Source organism: Equus asinus, chromosome 2 (assembly GCF_041296235.1).
Source record: "Equus asinus isolate D_3611 breed Donkey chromosome 2, EquAss-T2T_v2, whole genome shotgun sequence".
In the NCBI taxonomy this organism is placed as follows: domain Eukaryota; kingdom Metazoa; phylum Chordata; class Mammalia; order Perissodactyla; family Equidae; genus Equus; species Equus asinus.
The window spans coordinates 163,110,558-163,129,133 of record NC_091791.1 but is presented as its reverse complement, the minus strand read 5'-3'; the positions used below and the strand labels follow the sequence as shown (position 1 = coordinate 163,129,133).

The 18,576-nt window shown below is 34.7% G+C and overlaps 1 protein-coding gene across 1 annotated transcript; it reads left to right on the top strand.

The window, feature by feature from the left end:
* The first annotated feature begins 8,326 nt into the window (after positions 1–8,326).
* On the top strand, positions 8,327–9,264 carry LOC106833422 (olfactory receptor 4Q2-like). The gene is given in 2 exon segments (XM_014844612.2): positions 8,327–9,239; positions 9,242–9,264. Coding segments are annotated over 2 exon segments (936 nt in total).
* Positions 9,265–18,576: the final 9,312 nt, after the last annotated feature.

Here is an 18,576-nt window from a genome sequence, read left to right as displayed (position 1 = left end):
GTGAATTATTTGACAATAAAAGCTTGTACAAATGGGTAAATGAAATCAAAATGTCCTTGTTTTTTTCCATTGTTTAAGAGGTTTTAAGTAATATTAAGTAAATTCAGGTAAACACAACATGCAGAATGCATTTTAATTAGAGATTAAAAAATAAAATACAGGAAAAATTAAATTTAAAAAGATAAAAGAGGGGCTGGCCCAGTGGTGCAGCAGTTAAGTTCGCACGTTCTGCTTCTTGGCAGCCCAGAGTTCACCTGTTCAGATCCCGGGTTCGGACATGGCATCGCTTGGCATGCCATGCTGTGGTTGGCGTCCCACATATAAGGTGGAGGAAGATGGGCACAGGTGTTAGCTCAGGGCCAGGCTTCCTCAGTAAAAAAAAAAAAAAGAGGAGAACTGGTAGCGGTTAGCTCAGGGCTAATCTTCCTCAAAAAAAAAAAAGATAAAAGAGCACTGATGGGAAAAGTGACAGATTGAAAGCCGCTGAAAATGCAGACAAGCAGCAGATAAGAACTGCAGTTCCACAAGCAGATTCCAGGGGGAGGAAGATATCAGAAAAGTGTTGAGAGACCCTAGAACCTCTAGCCATGCTGAAAGCTGGAGGTCTTCTCTTACACAAAGCCAGTACGCAGCCTGGGATGGTGGTTGTTTTTTCAACTACTCAAATGCCACCCAAAATATTACAAGGCATGAAAAGAAACAAGGAAATATGACCCAATCAAGTCACCAACATAAAATCCCAGAACTAAGCCTAGGAAAAATCATATCTATGAACTGCCTCACAAAGAATTTAAGATAACTGTCATAAAGACACTCAATGAGTTAAGAGAACACAGAACAACAGAATTAAATCAAGAAAATGATGAATGAACAAAATGAGAGTATCAAAAAAGAGAATGAAACTGTAGGGCTGGCCTGGTGGCGCAGTGGTTAAGTTCGCACGTTCCGCTTCTCAGTGGCCCAGGGTTCGCCAGTTCAGATCCTGAGTGCGGACATGGCACCACTTGGTATGCCATGCTGTGGTAGGCATCCCACATATACAGTAGAGGAAGATGGGCATGGATGTTAGCTCAGGGCCAGGCTTCCTCAGCAAAATGGGGAGGACTGGCACTAGTTAGCTCAGGGCTAATCTTCCTCAAAAACAAAGAAAAAAAAGAAAGAGGAACGAAACTTTAAACAACAATCAAGCAAAAATTCTGGAGCTGAAAAGTATAACAACTGAACTGAAAAATTCATTAGTTGGATGTAACATTAGACTTGACAGATAGACGAAAGAGTCTGTTTACTTGAAGATAGGTCATTTGAAATTATTGAATCAGAGATTTATAAAGAAAAGAAAATGGAGAAAATTTTTTTTAAAAAGCCCAAGGACCCTATGGAACACAAGAAAGTGGCCAATATATGCATATGGAATCCCAGAAGGAGGAGAGAGAGAGAAAGGGGCTCAGCTTACTTGAAGAAATAATGGCTAAAATCTTCCAAAATCTGAGGAAAGTAATGGTAAAAGAAGCTCAAATATCTTCAACTTGAGTAAATCTGGATAGAACCATACTGAGACTCATTACAATCAAACTGCATGAAGTCAAAAAGTAAAAGAAAATCTTCAAAAAAAACCCCACAATTCATCACATACAAGGGAGCTTCCATAACAATCTCAGCAGATTTCTCATCATTAATTCTTCAGAAGAGAAAGAGGTGAGGTACTCAAAGTGCTGAAAGAACAATAACAACAAAAACTTGTCAACCAAGAATACCAGGATCATTCAAAATTGTCATCTGTCACTCAAAATTGAAGGAAAATTATGACTTTGCCACATAAATAAAAATGGAGGGAGTTTGTTACTGTTAGACCAGCTCTACAACAAATGATAAAGGGAGTCTTCTAAGTTGCAATCGAATGAGAGTAGACAGCAAAACAAAGACATACAAAATTAGAAGGATCTATGTTAAAGGTAACTACATGACAAACATAGTAACCTGGACTATTGTAATTTGGGTGCATAGAATTTAAATGATAAAAACATTAAAGAAAAATATAAACCTATGTTAGGTATAAAATATATGAAGAGGTGACTTGTGACATTGATAGCATAAAGTGGGGCAGTGGTGCCGTAAAGGAGCAGACGTTTTGTATGCAATTGAAGTGAGGTTATTATCAGTTTAAAATGCAATGCTATAACTGTAAGATGTTTTATGTAACTTCAATGGTAACTACAGAGAAAACGTGTATATAATATACACAATGGGAAATGAGGAGGGATTCAAAACATATTGTTACAAAAAATTTAACAAAAGATAAATGAAGACAGTACGAGAGGAAAGGAGGGCTAAAAATGTTTCAAGACATACGGAAAACAATGAACATAATGGCAATAGTAAAGTCTTCCCTATCGGTAATTACTCTAAATGTAAATTGATTAATTTCTTTAATCCAGAAATGGATTGGCTGAATGGATTAAAAACGTAGGTTCCAAGTACACTCTTTCTATAACAGATTTACTTTAGATCTAAAGACACACATAGGGTGAAAGTGAAAGAATAGAAGAAGATATTCCATGCCTACATCAGCCAAAAGAGAGCAGGAGTGGCCATAATAATATCAGACAGAATAAACTTTAAATCAAACACTGTTGCAAGAGACAAAAAAGAACATTATATAGCTATAAAAGAGTTGATTCACCAAGAAGATATAACAATTATAAACATTTATTCAACAGACTTCAAAGTTTATAAATATATGAAACACTTTGAAAGAATTGAAGGGATAAATAGACAATAACACAGTAATAGTAGAAGACTTCAGTACTCAACTTTCAACAATGCATAGAGCAGCAAGACAGAAGATCAGTAAGAAAATAACACTATAGGTCAGTTGGATCTAACAGACATATGCAGAACACTCCACCTAACAACACCTAATTATACATTTTACCTCAAGTGCACATGGAAAATTCGCCAGGAAAGACCAAATATTAGGTCACAAAACAAGTCTTAACAGATAGAAGGAGGTTGAAATCATACAAAGTATCTTTTCTAATTATAACTAAATGAAATTAGAAATCAATTGGAAAATCCACAAATATGTGGAAATTAAACAACATACTCTTAAACAACCAATGGGTAAAGAAGAAGTTACAAGGTGAATTAGCAAATAGTTTGAGAGAAATAAAAATGAAAACACAATATACTAAAATATATGGATGCAGTGAAAGCAGTGCTAAGAGGGATGTGTGTGCCTGTAATACTTGCATTAAAAAAGAAGAAGGATCTCTAATTAGAAACTTATCTTTACACCCCAATAGACTAGAAAAAGAACAATTAAACCCAAAGGTAGCCAAAGGGAGGCAATAATAAAGAATAGACCAGATATAAACTAAATAAAAAGTAGAAAAACAACGGAAAAAAGTCAGTGAAGTTGAGAGTTGGCTTTCGAAAAGATCAACAAATTTGACAAATCCTTAGCTAGATTAACTAAGAAAAAAGAGAAAGTGCTCAAATAACTAAAATCAAACGTCAAAGGGGGAACATTACTACCAATGCCACCAAGATAAAAGCATCATTAGAGAATACTCTGAACAATTGCATACCAACAAGTTGGATAACCTAGAAGAAATGGATGAAGTCCTAAAAACACACAACCTGCTAAGACCTAATCATGAAAATAGAAAACATGAACAGTCCAATAATGAGTAAGGAGATTGAATCACTAATCAAAAACCTCACAATAAAGAAAAGCCCAGGTCCAGATGGATTCAGTGGACAATTATCCCAAACATTTAAATAATTAGCATGAATCCTTCTGAAGCACTTCTCACAAGTTGAAGAGGAAGGAGCACTTCCAAGCTCAGTTTGTGATGCCCATATTACCTTGACAGTAAAGCCCAACAAAAGCACTATAAGAAAATTACAGACCTATATCTTTGATGGATATTGAAGCAAAAATCTCAACAAAATGCTATCAAATTGAATTCAACAGCACATTAAAAGAACTATATACCATGACCAGATGGAATTTATTCCTGAAATACAAGGGTGCTTTAATATATGAAAACCAATCAATGTAATATACCATATTAACAGAGTGAAGAACAAAAAAAAGTGATTCTTTCAATTGATGCTGAAAAAGCTTTTGGCAAAATAATACCACCTTTCATGAGAAACACACTCAAAAACCTAGGAATAGAAGTAAATTACCTCAGTGTAATAAAGCTCACAGCTGACATTACACTCAATAATGAAAGACTGAAAGTTTTTCTTTCAGATCAGGAGTAAGGCAAGAATGCCCACTCTCACCACTTCTACTCAACACAATATTAGAAGTCCTATCCAGAGCAATTATGCAAGAAAAACAGATAAAAACTACCCAAATAGGAAAGGAAAAATTAAAATTATCTCTTTGTAGACAATATGATCTTTTATGTACAAAACCCTAAAGATTCCACCAAAAGAACTGTTAATACTAATAAACTCAGCAAACTTGCAGAATAAAAAATCAACACACAAAAATCAGTTGCAATCTTCTACACTAGCAATGAACAGTAGAAAAAGGAAATTAAGAAATCTATTTTGGTTACAATAGCTTCAAAAAGAATAAAATATTTAGGAATGTATCTAACCAAGGAAGTGAAACGCTTGTACACTAACAACTATAAAATATTGACGAAAAAATTAAAGACACAGATAAATGGAAAGAAATCCTGTGTTCAAAGATTAGAAGACAGTATTCTTAAGATGTCCATGTTGTCCCAATTGACCTACAGATTCAATGCAATAACTATGTTAAGTGAGTTTAGCAAAGTTGCCACAATGGTCTTGAAATTTTCAGGATAAAAAATATGTAACTAGTAAAAGCCTGAAAAAAAGTACATTCACACTACTGATGAGGAAAATGCAAATTAAGTTAACAGGCTATTATTTTTACTCATTATATTTGCAAAATTAAAATGAAATAACAATAAAGGCTGCCATTATCCAGTGTTGGAAAGAGCGTGAGAATAATATGTATATTGTTCATGGGAGTGTAAATTAGTACAGCTTTTTTGGGAGAAAAATATACGTCAATATTTGTGTCAGAAATTTCACTTTCAGGCCTCTATGCCCTACAAATAATCAATAAATGTCTAAGGAAGTGTGAACAAAATTCAGTGTTGTTCATTGCGGTGCTATTTGTAATAGTGATAAAACAGATGATTTACATGCGCATAAATACGGTACTTATTTCATTATAGCATACCCAAGTTTTTAAAATATGTATCAATTAAAAAAAGACCTAGAGCTTCATACAGTACATGGAAATATATCCATGAATCTCTTTCTTTCCCTTTTTCTCTCTTCTTTCTTCTCGCTCTCTTTCTTTCTCTCTTTCTTCCCTCTCTCTCTTTCTCTCTCCAGCCCCCCCACCCATGGCACAGAGGTGGCACTGGAAGAAAGGGGAGACTGTTATTCTTACTTTACATTTTTCTATAATCTCGAAAAATAAAATAAGATAAAATCTAAAGTGAAAAATTCCAATTAGAGAAGGCACTCCATATGAAGAAAGCAGTGCAAGAAAAGCTGTACTGTTTTTGGCGAGGCACCTGCAACCGCACTTTCCTTAATCTTTCATTATCCTTCCCATCAACCTCCGTTCTAGGAACACTTAGCTCTCAGTATAACCAGCTGACGTTATTGCAACAATCTTGTCTTTTTTCTTTTTTTCTTTTTCCTTTCCATTGTTTTTACGCTCACATCCCGCTACCACCATGACACATATTTCTGTGTTCCATATTTTCTGGCAAAAGGTTTTGATTAAAATTTTTTAATGATTCCCTTTGTGATTCGACTATGAGTAACTAAATCCCTGAATCTCTAAACATCAAAATTTCCTAATGATGGCCAGTGTACCAAGGGGGTTCCATCTAATTTATTTATCTTCTTGGCTCTATAGAGTGTAGTGTGGATTCTGCGTCAGCATGCCAGGCACCTGTGACTGCAGGACTTAAGTATCTATACTTTACAGACAGAAGGCATGTAATTTGACTTAAAGCCTATGATACTGAAAGACGTTCATATGCTCCTGTCATCTTAACTCATTTGCACGGCAGTCCTTAACAGTAATTATGGTATTTTACAGTAGTATATCCTACTGCATATATAATATTATATCTACTATATAAATCAACCAATGCATTTTAAAAAGGTTTAAGAGTATATGACTAGTTAAAGTTAATAGTATTTGCCTCTTGGTACTCTGAGGATGATTATTTTCTTCATGTTTCCATATTTCAGTAATAAGCATTCACCACTTTTGTAACCAGAGGGAAATTTAAAACATGAAAAATTAAATAAATACTGAAATATTTCTTGCAAAAGAAATCCATTGTTAAGAACTTGTTTTTAACAAATATGAGGTCGTTTGATGTTATACCTAGACAACAACTATTACTCTAAAAAATATTACATGGATTATAATTAAAGGAAATTCTTACCCAAAGTTTAGTAACTTAAGTCGTAACCAAATTGCCGGGAGATAACGAATTCCAAATGTTTCATTTTCTCATATAAAAATAAAATAGTAAGTCATATGAGTGTAGATGTGTATAGCCATATAAATACATAGCAAATTTATATATTTAGTATATATATAATTGAGTTCATCGTAGAAAATTAGAACCTATCACATCAGTAAAAAGAACATCCCAATAGTCAAAGTCAACACATAAATATTTTGTTATCTTTTCCTTTTGTTGCTTATATGGTTTGACTTTTCTATGTATATAGATTTTACATTTTGAATATACGTTTGTGTCTTTCTTCCCTTTATTATTTAATCATTTCCTCAGGTTAATGAATCTTTTGCAAACATCATTTTAACAAAATAATATTTAAATTTTGGGGTTTCTCTTCATCTTGTTTCTTGATATTTTCAATTGTTAGAGAGCATGTAATTAAGATTTCTACTTATATAATTGCCTTAATAAATATGCAAAATTTATTGTTTTATTTAAACTAACTTTTATTTAGTTTAAAGTTAATTTTCCTTTTCAAAACTTTTATTCTTACTATATTGCTTAGAGGAAGATATTCAGTTCACAGATTTAGAGGAGGCATAAACTGTGATAAAATAAAGAAAATTCACCAATATCTAAACTTTAAATTATTATGTCTTAATTCCTCAAAATATAGCTCTTTGTGTGGTAGAACTGTGGAATTTGAGTCAATAGCAGCTATCATGAGCCCCACAGTCCTCAATGGACTATCACCCATTTCATCTCATGCAGCAGCACCTTCCAGCCATTGCTCATATGAATGGATAAAATACACAAACATACACATACTCCCTGTATTGTTAATTCTTTTATCTGAGAGAAATAATTTATTTTTGCCCAATTTGATAGGGTAGTCAAAAGCAGGAATCACCTAAATGTATGAATGACAATTTTGTCATTATATTTAAATCATTAAAAGCATAATCTGTGTCCAAATGTCCTTAGCTATGAGTTTAGATGAGAAATGTATTATAGACAATAATAAGGTGGACAGGCATTCAGGAAACCTAAGTAAGGGTCAATGAACTAGCAATAAGCCCAAAGTGGAATGTGACCCTTCCTCCCACCATTTGTACAGGATTAGAGCCCCATAAGTGTTATCTTTATAGAAAAGGGCACAAGCTTATTATAGCGGCCTATCCATCTATATGTGTGATTTCCTATCCCAAATAAAACCTTTATAGACCCTAATGCCTGCTCACTGGAATCTTAAATTTTACCTTCAAGTTTTATTTTTCTCCTAAAGATTTATATATATATATATAGTGTATATATATACTTATGTATGTATGTTTATATATATCTATTTATATGTATATGTTTATATATATCTATTTATATATATAAATATAAATATTTCTCTGAGACATATGTTACATTTCCCTGAGATATTAATATTTTAAAAAACATATATATAGATGTATGTATAAACATATATTTTCTCAGGGAAATGTAACATATGTCTTAAGACTTAATGTAAAAAAGGAGAAGGAAAATACTGACTAATAGAAGAGAGAGATGCATCAAGTTGAAGTTAAAGGCCTGGGACCAGGTGACTTTATGCTCCACAAAACCTTGGCTACTTCATTGTTGTCTCAAAGTTGGAACTTGTTGCTGAATGTGTATTCATATCAGCTAAGGATAAAATAATTTCTTCCAGTTAATCAATCAGAATGTATCCTAAAGAAAAATCTTTTAAAATGAGAAGATTCTTACATATTCTGTGAAATATCTCATCCATTTTTAATGTTACTAATGCCCATTATTTAATTTCTTTCATGTAGGTGGAGCCAGGTTAAATGGATAAAAACCAAACAGAAGTGGTGAGAGAATTTGTCCTGGCAGGCTTCTCACAGACACCATCTATCGAGGCAGGGCTATTTGTACTATTTCTTTTCTTTTATATGTCTGCTTGGGTAGGGAATGTCCTCATCATGGTCACAGTGGCTTCTGATAACTATCTGAATTCATCACCCATGTATTTCCTTCTTGGCAATCTCTCTTTCTTGGACCTATGCTATTCAACAGTAACTACCCCTAAGCTTCTGGCTGACTTTCTTGCTAACGTAAAGCTCATTCCCTATGACCAATGTATCGCGCAGCTCTTCTTCCTCCATTTTGTAGGGGCGGCTGAGATGTTCCTGCTCACAGTGATGGCATATGATCGCTGTGTTGCAATTTGTCGCCCCCTGCACTATACTACTATCATGAGTAGAGGATTATGCCGTGTTTTGCTAGCTGCCTCCTGGATGGGAGGATTTGTGCACTCTATTGTCCAGACAATTTTAACTATCCGTCTGCCCTTTTGTGGGCCAAACCAGGTGGACAACTTCTTTTGTGACGTTCCCCCTGTGATCAAGCTTGCCTGTGCAGACATATTTATCATTGAATTGCTAATGGTATCTAACAGTGGGTTGATCTCTACCAGCTCCTTTGTGGTGCTGGTTTCTTCCTACACCACTATCCTGGTCAAGATTAGCTCCAAAGAGGGAAGGCGAAAGGCACTCTCTACCTGTGGCTCCCACCTCATGGTGGTAACACTCTTTTTTGGCCCTTGTATTTTCATCTATGCTCGTCCTTTCTCCACTTTTTCTGTGGACAAGATGGTGTCTATACTTTACAACGTTATCACCCCCATGCTGAATCCTCTCATCTACACACTGAGGAACAAAGAGGTCAAGACAGCCATGCAGAAGCTGTGGGATAGGAGTGGACTTGGAAAAAGCAGGAGACATAAGATGTTGAAGTGAGTTTACGAGAGCAGAGAATATGAGGTTAAAATCATTTCTTTTTCACTAATGAGTTAGGAGGTGGTAGCCTAGTGGTTAGGTTTTCTCTTATTAAATTGTAATACTCTTATTTATGGCTTTATAATTACATTTTTGGCTTTATAATTGAATTAAACTCCTTTCATACTAATTGTTCTGTCTTCTGCTTCCTTTTCTTCTCTGAAGCAAATCTAACCTCTGGTTTTCTATCAGTTTGTATTCTTCCATTCTATCCATTTATTTGATCAATTTTTATTTCACTCATTCTTTCTATTCAATTTGCTATTACATACTGATACAAACCAACCTTTCCAAACTCTCACCACTGTCTTCTCCACCTTGCCACAGGTTTTATTTTCTTCTAAGTTTTAACTTATTCTAACTAGATGTCTTCAATGAATTGAAGAAGAAATTTACATATGTTTCTTACTCTTGCAAAATATTTAAAGGAATATCAGTTAGATGAATTAGAGCAAATCAGATCTATATGACTGTGTACCACCAAACTAACGTGATATATTAGTCAGCTTCATCACTTCGCCACACTACTACCTACCATCTAGTAGTGTAATTGAGAGGGTAATTGCCTAATAATGTGAGTTTAAATACCCCTCTTTGAATTACAAGCCAAGTGAATCCAGACAAGTCACTTAACTTATTGGAGCCCTAATTTCCTTATCTGTAGCATGCACAGAATGATGCATAACTCCCAGTTCTCTTGTGAGGGATAAAAATAACAGTAGATGTGAATGTGTATAGTTTGATGCCTGGCTCATAAAAGCACTTCACTATTATTTATTCATTAAAGTTGATTTTTTTCAATGATGGAAGGATACAGATGGTGAAATTCTAAACTGGTTGATTTGCCTCAATAGAAAAAGTATATGATCTATCATAACTAGTTTCTGGAGGATGCTAGAAAGTGTACAGAAATGAATCATGACATTTTCATCTTTATCAATATGATTGATGTAGTAATGATCAGGGAAGAGATATTTCAGAGCTATTTTCTCTTCCCATACTTGGAAGGATAACGTAAATTTCCCATGGAGATGTAATACATGCTTTGTGACATGCTACAGAAGCAAGAATTGGTCAAAAATTTTTATAGCTCTTATAACATACATCAAAATACTTATGGATATACCACCACTGTTGTCAGTGAAGTCACATAGATATCTCAATACTAAGCAGATAATGAAAACATCCTGTTTTTTTTTTTTTAAAGATTTTATTTTTTCCTTTTTCTCCCCAAAGCCCCCCGGTACATAGTTGTGTATTCTTCGTTGTGGGTTCTTCTAGTTGTGGCTTGTGGGACGCTGCCTCAGCGTGGTCTGATGAGCAGTGCCATGTCCGCGCCCAGGATTCGAACTAACGAAACACTGGGCCGCCTGCAGCGGAGCGCGCGAACTCAACCACTCGGCCGCGGGGCCAGCCCCAAAAACATCCTGTTTTTAATACAAACAACTATGAATCATGTGACTTCATCTATAAAGAATTGATTATGGAATCAGAATTTGATGTGGATTCTCAGTCAGACCTTTAATCACAGTATTACCAACAGAGGAGGTAATTGAGGGTCATATTCAGCAGAATTGAGTCCACTAATCATAAAGACATAATCCACTTGATTTCTCACTAGAGATTAATATAGACATTTCCTACTAATAATTGATGTATAGAACAAATGATACTTAGGAATTTTAAAAACTATTCAAATTTTGGAGTAGGAGGAGAAGATAAAAAGTGCATAAGATAAAATTAGCATTCTTAGGAAATGTAAAATACAAAGATACAGATATAACCATAAATTCTACAAGATACAAGAGAATACATATCTAAATAGAAATATAAATATTGATCTCTAGAAAGTCTCAAGAAAACATACATTAAAAAAAGATTGCTTCCGTGTTTGCAAACAAACACTTAGAAATTACTAACTGTATTAGTCATTTTAAATTGCTTTTTTCTTATCATTTTTCAAGGCTGCTTTTATTTCAATGTATAATTAAACTCTATGAGAAAAGAAAGGCAGGTTTGTAATAAGAATAGTAAGAGACAAAGTTAAGGAATTTATCTATGACAACATATGTAATGACTGATACGTTTAAATCTCAAGTCAAATATCTAACGCTTCTGTTCAAACAAAATAAAAATATGAAATCTCAGATTTAAAAAAATTGTCACCAATTTTCACAGTATCTGTCAGTTTATAATGAAATCACAATCCCTGAAATTTCATTCTCTTTACACAGCAAATACATATGTTTTATTTATATTACACTACTAATATAGGTTGCAGATCAGCAGTTGGTCTTTGTTTATTCTAATGATTAATGGATCCACACTGAGGCTTCACCTCCACATGGGTTTCTATTATCACTGGGGTAGGAGAAAAGATATATGGTGAATCTCACACTAGCTCTTGAATCTTCTTATAATGCATTAACCAGTTAAATTATACCAATCAGTTCAATAATTTGAATAAAATTTCCTCAAAAATACAATTATTTAAGGCAGCAAGCAGAAAGTTTAGAAAAGCTCTGTAGGCTAAGACTTCTTAAATCTATTCTTAAGATTATCCCCACAAGGACAATCCACATTAGTGAATTCTTCAAATATATAAGGAAGGAATAAGATCAATTTTGTACAAACTCTTCTTGTGTATAAACAACAGAAAAGAAATTTTAATTCTTTTTATGACAACAGCATGTCTTTAATTCCAAAATGCAACCATGATGTTATAGTAAAAAAATTAATTTCACCTATGAACATGAATATAATAACTCTTACAAAAATTAGTAAACTGAATCTACTGATATATAAAAAACATAGGACAACTTGTATTGTTCCAGGTATGCAAGGCTAGTTTAGCATTCAAAATACAATCTCTGTAATTAACCATGTTTACATATTGATAGATGTAGCAAAACGTTTGGTAAAATTCAACATCAATTCATTAAAAAAATGTAAGCTAGGAACAAAATGGAATCTTTTTTTTGGGTGGGGGAAGATTAGCCCTGAGCTAACTACTGCCAGTCCTCCTCTTTTTTGCTGAGGAAGATGGGCCCTGAACTAACGTTCATGCCTATCTTCCTCTACCTTACATGTGGGATGCCTACCACAGCATAGCGTGCCAAGCAGTGCCATGTCTGCACCTGGGATTTGAACCAGCGAACCCCAGGCTGCCAAGAAGCGGAACATGTGAACTTAACTGCTGTGCCACCATGGAATCTTATACTAGGTGATACTTAATCTGATAGAGAGTATCTACATGAATCTCTAAAATAAATATTATGGTCTCTATTGAAACATTAAAAACTGTCACCTTGAGAATGGGAAATAGATAAGAATGCCAGTTATCACCAGTTTAATTCAACATTGTTCTGGAGGGTCAGATGGTATAATAAAGTCAGAAAAATAAGCTTAATTTAATAAGAATTGAAAAGGAAGAAATTAAATACTTATTATTCACAGATGGCACATGTAAATATATATATATGTATATATATATGGAAATTCCAAAAGAATCTACAAAAAGTCAAATTAATAAATTAGTTTAGCATAACCATTAGATATAAAAACAATATTTTAAAATCTACTGTAGATTTCCAGATCTGGGGCAAGATGGATTAGATATGCTTATCTGTATTCTTTCCAGTAAGTACAGATAAAAACTCTGGATGTTCAAAGCAAATACAAGAAAACTCTGACAGGTGGAGAGACGACAGATTAGCTAGAGACTTCAAGACTTAAAAAATGAAATAGAGGTAATTCCTGTTTTTGACTTTTTCTTTCTTTTTCCTCATATAAATCTGACTGGGAGTTGCAGCAGATACCAACCCATAAACGCCAATAGATGCAGACAACAATACCTTCAAGAAAAGCCAGCTCTTTCTAGCCAAATGTCGAGAAAAGGAACAGTTGAGCAAGACAGAAAACTTTTAGACAATAACTTCTCTATACCAGCCACACACCACAATAAAACTGCAGCCTAACTCCATCCCTGTCAGCAAAACTCAGTAAAGAGCTTAGATTTCAAACCTCCCCAGCAGTAATAATACTCTCTCCACTGGTGTCATTAGAGAACCTGTAGGAAACCTGTAATTCCCCCTCATCCAGTGGCAATAAGGCACCCTTCTCTTTCTCTGCCAAGGTGGTACCAAAATGGTTAGATTGAAAGCCAAGATTTTCAATACTTTCCAGAAGTAAAGATCACCTCCTCCCATGGTGTCAGCGGAGGTCATGTGGGGAGCAATAAGGAGGTTCCCTTCCCCTCCTAGCCAGCGTGAAATTAGCAGAAGCATAGAGGGGACCTTTAATTCCTCCCTTGGCCAGCAGTAGTGAAGCACCCTGCTGAACCCCTTGAAGAATCAGTAGAGGCCACGGGGGAATTGGGACTTCCTCCACCATGTGGCAAAGAGTGCAGCATCAGATGAGACCAGGTAAAACAAAAGATTGTTTTGTTCTAATCCCCATATATTCAAATAATTTTCAGTCTCATAACATAAAACTCAAAAGTCTAGATTTCATTTAAAAAAATCACTCATTATACAAAGAACCAGGAAAATCTTGACTCGAATGAGAAAAGACAACAAACAAAGACCAACTTTGAGATGAAACAGATATTAAAATTATCTGGCAAAGATTTTAAAGCAGTTATCATAAAATTACTTTAATGGTCAGTTAGAAGCATGCTTGAAATAAATGCAAAATAAAGTATCAGCAAAGACATAGAAGACAAAATAAGAAAATGGAAGTTTTAGAACTGAAAAATAACATAACCCTCTCCAAAAAAAAAAAAAAAAGTAAAACGCCTCAATTGATAGAATCAAAAGCAGACAGAGGGAGCTGGCCTGGTGGCACAGTGGTTAGGTTCACACGTTCCACTTCAGTGGCCTGGGGTTCACCGGTTCAGATCCCGTGTGCAGACATGGCACCACTTGGCACACCGTGCTGTGGTAGGCATCCCACATATAAAGTAGAGGAAGACGGGCATGGATGTTAGCTCAGGGCCAGTCTTCCTCAGCAAAATGAGAAGGATTGGCAGCAGTTAGTTCAGGGCTAATATTCCTCCAAAAACAGAAGCAGACAGAGGATGATAGCAGAAAGAATCAGTGAACTTGAAGACAGATAGAAATTTTTTTTTAAATAAAAAGAAAGAATCTTGGAACATCAGGAAGGAAGGGACAATGGAAAGTGTAAAACTGTGAGTCAATACAGTAGACTATGTCTCTTCACTTTTCTAAATGGTGTTTGGCAGTTAAAGCATAAAATATAGCACTGTTTAATGTTGTACTCAATATATGTAAATATGTAAGATAGTTATATTAAAAATATGTGAAGTCAAAAAGACTGAGGGGGTAATAAGATATCTTCCCTATATTTGAATTGGTAAAATCTTGACAAAAGTTGATGGGGATAAGTTACATATAGATAACATAATACCTCGAGTGACCGCTAAACAAACTATATAAAGAGATACATTGAGGCATGACATCAGCATCATGCTACATAATATCCTCAATTCCACCACCCCCCCCCCCCAACAACATCAATTTGGCTAATCTCCAAGGACAAAAGTGCCTCTGAGGGAGCTATGAGATCTAATACCATATGCCAAAGGACCTAGGAAGAGTCTTACCTAACCATGGTTGAGTAATAGGAGACAGACCTCAGTTCCAGCTATGGATCATGCTCTGCCCATAAACTGGCTTCACCCTCTTTTGGCTATGGCCCAGGAGCCCCTACAAAGCACTGCCTTAAATAATTGCCCAGGGTGAGAGCCTTTGTAGAAGTCCAGGTGACCAGAGAAGTTCCAGCATACTATTGGAGAAAAACAAAATATGAGTTTGGATGCATTGGAACGCATAAGAGGAAAAATTTGACTTTACCTACGTCATCCTTCTCCAAAGTGGCACAGCTTAGGGCCAAGAGAGATCTTTTCAGTTCATGATTTCTCCTGTGTGGGGAAGGGAGAGCATGTGAATAAGTATCCATCTTCCCCTTCTGTGTGAGATGCTGTCAAGGTCCTCACTTTTCTCTTGCATCATTCAGAATACTTAATTGTGAGCTACCAGACTGGGGATTGAGAAAAGGCTGGGTGAGCAGCATATAGAACTCTCAGAAGACAATAAAGGGATGAAAATCTTACTAACTTCATCACACATTCTACCAAGGAGCCCACTCATGAGCTACTGGGAACACCTCACCTGCCAATTGCCCCAACTGGCCCATTTCTGATACAGAGCTCCAAGTCATAAAAATCTACAATTTATTCAATGAAGAACTCAAAATGGCTTTTTTAAGGAAACTCAGTGAGACACAAGAATATAGAGAAAGACAGTTCAACAGTCAGGAAAATAATACATGAAAAAAATGAGAAGTTTAACAAAGATATCAAAGAACCAAACAGAAATTCTGAAGCTGAGGAACACAAAGAATGAAATTTAAAAAAATTCAAAAGAGAACAAAAACAACAGAATGGATGAGGTAGAAGAAAGAATCTGTGAGATAGAAGATTGGAACTTAAAAATTTTCTAGTCAGAGAACAAACAAAAAAGGATGAAAAAAAGAGAAGAAATTCTATGTGATCTATCAGATACCATCAAAATAATCAGTTTGCAAATTATTGGAGTTCCAGAAAGAGAAGAGAGAGGGATGAGTCAGAAAGCTTATTTAAAGAAATAATGGCTGAGATATTTCCAAACCTGGGGGGAGATCTGGATGTTTAAATTCATGAAGCTCATAGGTCACCAAATAAAAACAACTTAAAAAGATCCTTTCCAAGACACATTATAATAAAACTATCAAAAATCAAAGAGGAATGGAAATTCTTGAAAGCTACAAGGGAAAAAAAAATCTTCTAATTTTACAAGGGACCTCCCATAAGGCTATCAGCGGATACTACATCGGCAGAAACATTACAGGTCACAAACAAGTGGGATGCTATAGTAAAAGTGCTGGAAAAAATGCCAATCTAGAGTACTTTATTCTGAAAAGCTGTCTTTCAGAAATGGAGATATAAACCCTTTGCAAGAAAAAGCAAAAGCTGAGGGTATTCATCACCACTAGACTTGCTCTACAAGAAAGACTGAAAAGAGTTCTTCAAGCGGATATGAAAAGAGGCTAATTAGTAACATGAAAAACACATGAAAAATGCAACACACTGGTAAAAGTAAGTACATTGTCAAATTCAGAACACTCTAATGAGGTAAAAGGGTAGAGCATTAACTACTTAACTCCAGTATAAAGGTTAAAGGACAATAACATTAAAAATAACCATAGGTAAAATAATTGTCATTGAATGCACAACAAAAAAAGAGGTAAATATGACATCAAAAACACAAAGTGTTATAAACTAGAGGAAGATGGGCACAGATGTTAGCTCAGGGCCAGTCTTCCTCAGCAAAAAGAGGAGGATTGGCAGCAGATATTAACTCAGGGCTAATCTTCCTCAAAAAAAAAAAAAAAAACACAAAATGCTTGGGTGCAAGAAAGAGGGTGGAATTTTGTTGTGATTAAGGTTAAATTGTAATCAGCATAAAATAGAATGCTATGTCTATAAGATGCTTTATATAAGCCTCATGAAAACCACTAAGCAAAAACCTATAGTAGAAAAAAAAGGAAAGTTTCTTACCACTATGGGAAATAATCAATTCAGAAAAGACAGAATGAAGAGAGAAAAAAAATAAGGGAACTAAGAAACAGACAGCAAACAAGAAGATGGTATTAGTAAATCCTTATCTATCAATAATTACGTTAAACGTAGATTGATTAAGTTCTCCAATCAAAGACACAGTAGCTGGAGGGACGAAAAAAAAAGAAAAAAAAAGAGGACTAAACCAAATGCTGCCTACAAGTGATTCATTTGAGCTTTAAGGACACTTGTAGCCTCAAAGTGAAGAAATGGGAAAAGACATTCTTTGCAAGTGGAAACCAAAAAAGATCAGGGACACTTATAATTATAAGACAAAATATATTTTAAATCAAAGCTATAACAAGAGACAAAAGAGGTCAATATATAATAATAACAGGGTTAATTCATAAAGAAGATATAAAAATTGTAAATATATACACACTCAGCGTCAGAGTGCCTAAATATGTGAAGAAAATACTAACGGATCTCAGGGGAGAAATAGACAACCCTACAATAATAGTAAAACACTTCACTCCCTACTTTCAAAAGTACATAGATCTTCCAGACAGAAAATCAACAAGTAAATATTGGACTTGAGCCATAATGTAGACCAAATGGACCTAACAGACATATATAAAACAATCCATCCCAAAGAAGCAGAACATATGTTCTTCTCCAGTGCATACACAATGTTCTCCATGACAGATCATATGAGAAGCCACAAAAAATTTCTTAGCAAATTTAAGAAGACTGAAATCATACCACATGTCTTTTCTTACTACAATGGTATGAATCTAGAAATCAATAGCATGAGGAAAGCTAGGAAGTTAAAAAATATGTGGAAATAAACAACACACTCATGAACAACTAACAGTCAAAGAAGAAACCAAAGGGAAGTCAAAAAATATCTTGAAACAAAGGAAAATGGAAACCTATGGGATACTGCAAAAACACTTCTAGTGAGGAATTTTATAGTGATAAACACCTACTTTAAGAAAAAAGAAATATCTCAAATAAACAAGCTATACACACAATGAAATATATATATTTATATATATATATATACACACACAATGAAATATTATTCAGCCACGAGAAAGAAGGAAAATCTTGCCATTTGTGACAACATGGATGGACTTGAGGGCATTATCCTAACTGAAATAAGTCATACAGAGAAAGATAAATACTGTATGATACTAAATGCTGGTGAGGATGCAGAGAAACTGGATCTCTTGTATGTTGCAGTGAAATTGTAAGTGGTACAGCTGCTAGAAATATCCTAGAAATAGCATAGCCATGCTAATCCTAGAAATATCACTCCCGAAATTTATCCCAGAGAAATGAAAATTTATATCCACCCCAAAAACTAGACACAAATGTTCAGCTTCTTTATTTGAGATAATCAAAAACTTGAAGCAATCAAAATGCCCCTCAATAAGTGTGTGATTAAACAAACTGTAAAATATCTACACCATGGAATATTACTCAGCAATAAAAAGGACTAGACTTTGATACCAAAAGAACTTGAGTGGACCTCAAGAGCATTATGCTAAGTGAAAGAAAGTCATACTGTATGATTTAATGTACATAACTTTTTTAATAATTTTTTATTGACTTTTTTTTTTAAGATTGGCACCTGAGC